At 41.7% G+C, this 1,433-nt stretch overlaps 1 protein-coding gene across 1 annotated transcript; it reads right to left on the bottom strand.

The window, feature by feature from the left end:
- Window positions 1-535: 535 nt before the first annotated feature.
- LOC123304835 lies at window positions 536-1,219 on the bottom strand. Its single transcript, XM_044886401.1, has one exon. The coding sequence runs from the start codon at window positions 1,217-1,219 to the stop codon at window positions 536-538; it is 684 nt and encodes a 227-aa protein (XP_044742336.1).
- Between the last annotated feature and the right edge of the window lie 214 nt (window positions 1,220-1,433).

The following is a 1,433-nucleotide window of genomic DNA, read 5'->3' as shown; positions in this document are numbered from 1 at the left end:
GATGGTTTGAAGGCAAGGCATTTCTTTGGCAAACTGACTCCATTGATCAATCATACGAGACGGTAAAGGATCATCCCAGTCGATTCCTTGTAGCCAGATTTTTTTGCATCAATATCTTCATCCAGATAACTACAGGTCCCAAAAATCCTGGTAAATCATAGGTACGGGCAATTTGTGATAAAACTTGGCGTTTAGTGGTGGTTTCAATTAGGGATGGTTTCAATTCGATAGCAAAATACATCATCCTCAGATATCCATTGAATTCCAAGAACTTGAACAGTTTCAATGTCACCAAATTTGTGAGGCTTTTCCTTATATTCGTGAGGTAGGTCACTTAGAACGGCGGCATGAGAGCTTGCCCATTTTCTTAACTCAAACCCAGCCGTCGATAACAAAGCAGATAAGTCGGCACGTAGCTGACGGGCTTCAGCAATTGAGGAAGCTCCGGTACACACATCATCGATATACATGTCAGTTTCTAGAACTTTAGCAGCAGTCGGATATTTAAATCCTTCGTCTTGAATTAATTGTTTCATCACACGGAGGGCATGGTAAGGCGAGCTTTGCCAAAACAAACACGGGTTATTTCATACTGTTGTACAGGTTGAGAGGGATCGAAACGCCACAATATCTGCTGAAATTTACTATCTCTTGCATCCAATTTGATGGCTCTATACATTTGTTTTACATCTCCTGTGATAGCAACTCGGTGCAAGCGGAAATTCAAAACAATATCGTTAATACTGTTTTGAAGCTTAGGACCGGCTAATAAAGTCTCATTTAAAGAAGGGAAGGTGGCATTGGTTTTCTCAGCAGGGTTAAATACAACTCTAACTTTAGTTGTGGAGCTATCTTTCGTAACTCCATGATGGGTCAAAACATAAGACGAGTTCTTCTCGGCAAGTACCATGTGACCAGAACTGAGATAATCTTGAAGATTTGCATGGTACAAATCTTTAAACGTAGGCTGTTTTTCTAAACGTTTTTCTAATTTAGTTAGACGATTTAGTGCAGAGACACGGCTATCACCTAGCTCCGGAGCTTCACCATTACGAAAGGGCAATCGTACAATATAAGCTCCATCGGAATCACGGCGATGAGTTTTGACAAAGTGTTCCTCACATTTAACATCTTCTGGGTTCAACGGAGTTTTGACAGGCAATTCTTCAACTTCCCAAAACTTCTGTAACTGGTACGAAAGGTCTGGGTCAGAGTGCATTATCCAATATTCATTGATACTCATTCGATGACATCGATGGACATTCACCCATAACAAGTGTTCCGAACATGGATGGAACCAGAGAGGGATGACCTGGAACTACAGGTTCCGAAGTCAGAAGGTTGGCGTAATGTTGTGCTCCGATGAGCATCTCAACCGAAGCAGGGCTATAGAACTGAGGATCGGCAAGTTGTAGCTGAGAAAGTTTATTGAC

Source organism: Chrysoperla carnea, unplaced genomic scaffold (assembly GCF_905475395.1).
Source record: "Chrysoperla carnea unplaced genomic scaffold, inChrCarn1.1, whole genome shotgun sequence".
NCBI lineage: Eukaryota > Metazoa > Arthropoda > Insecta > Neuroptera > Chrysopidae > Chrysoperla > Chrysoperla carnea.
Note: the sequence above shows the minus strand (reverse complement) of the source record. Positions and strands in the feature narration are given on the sequence as shown.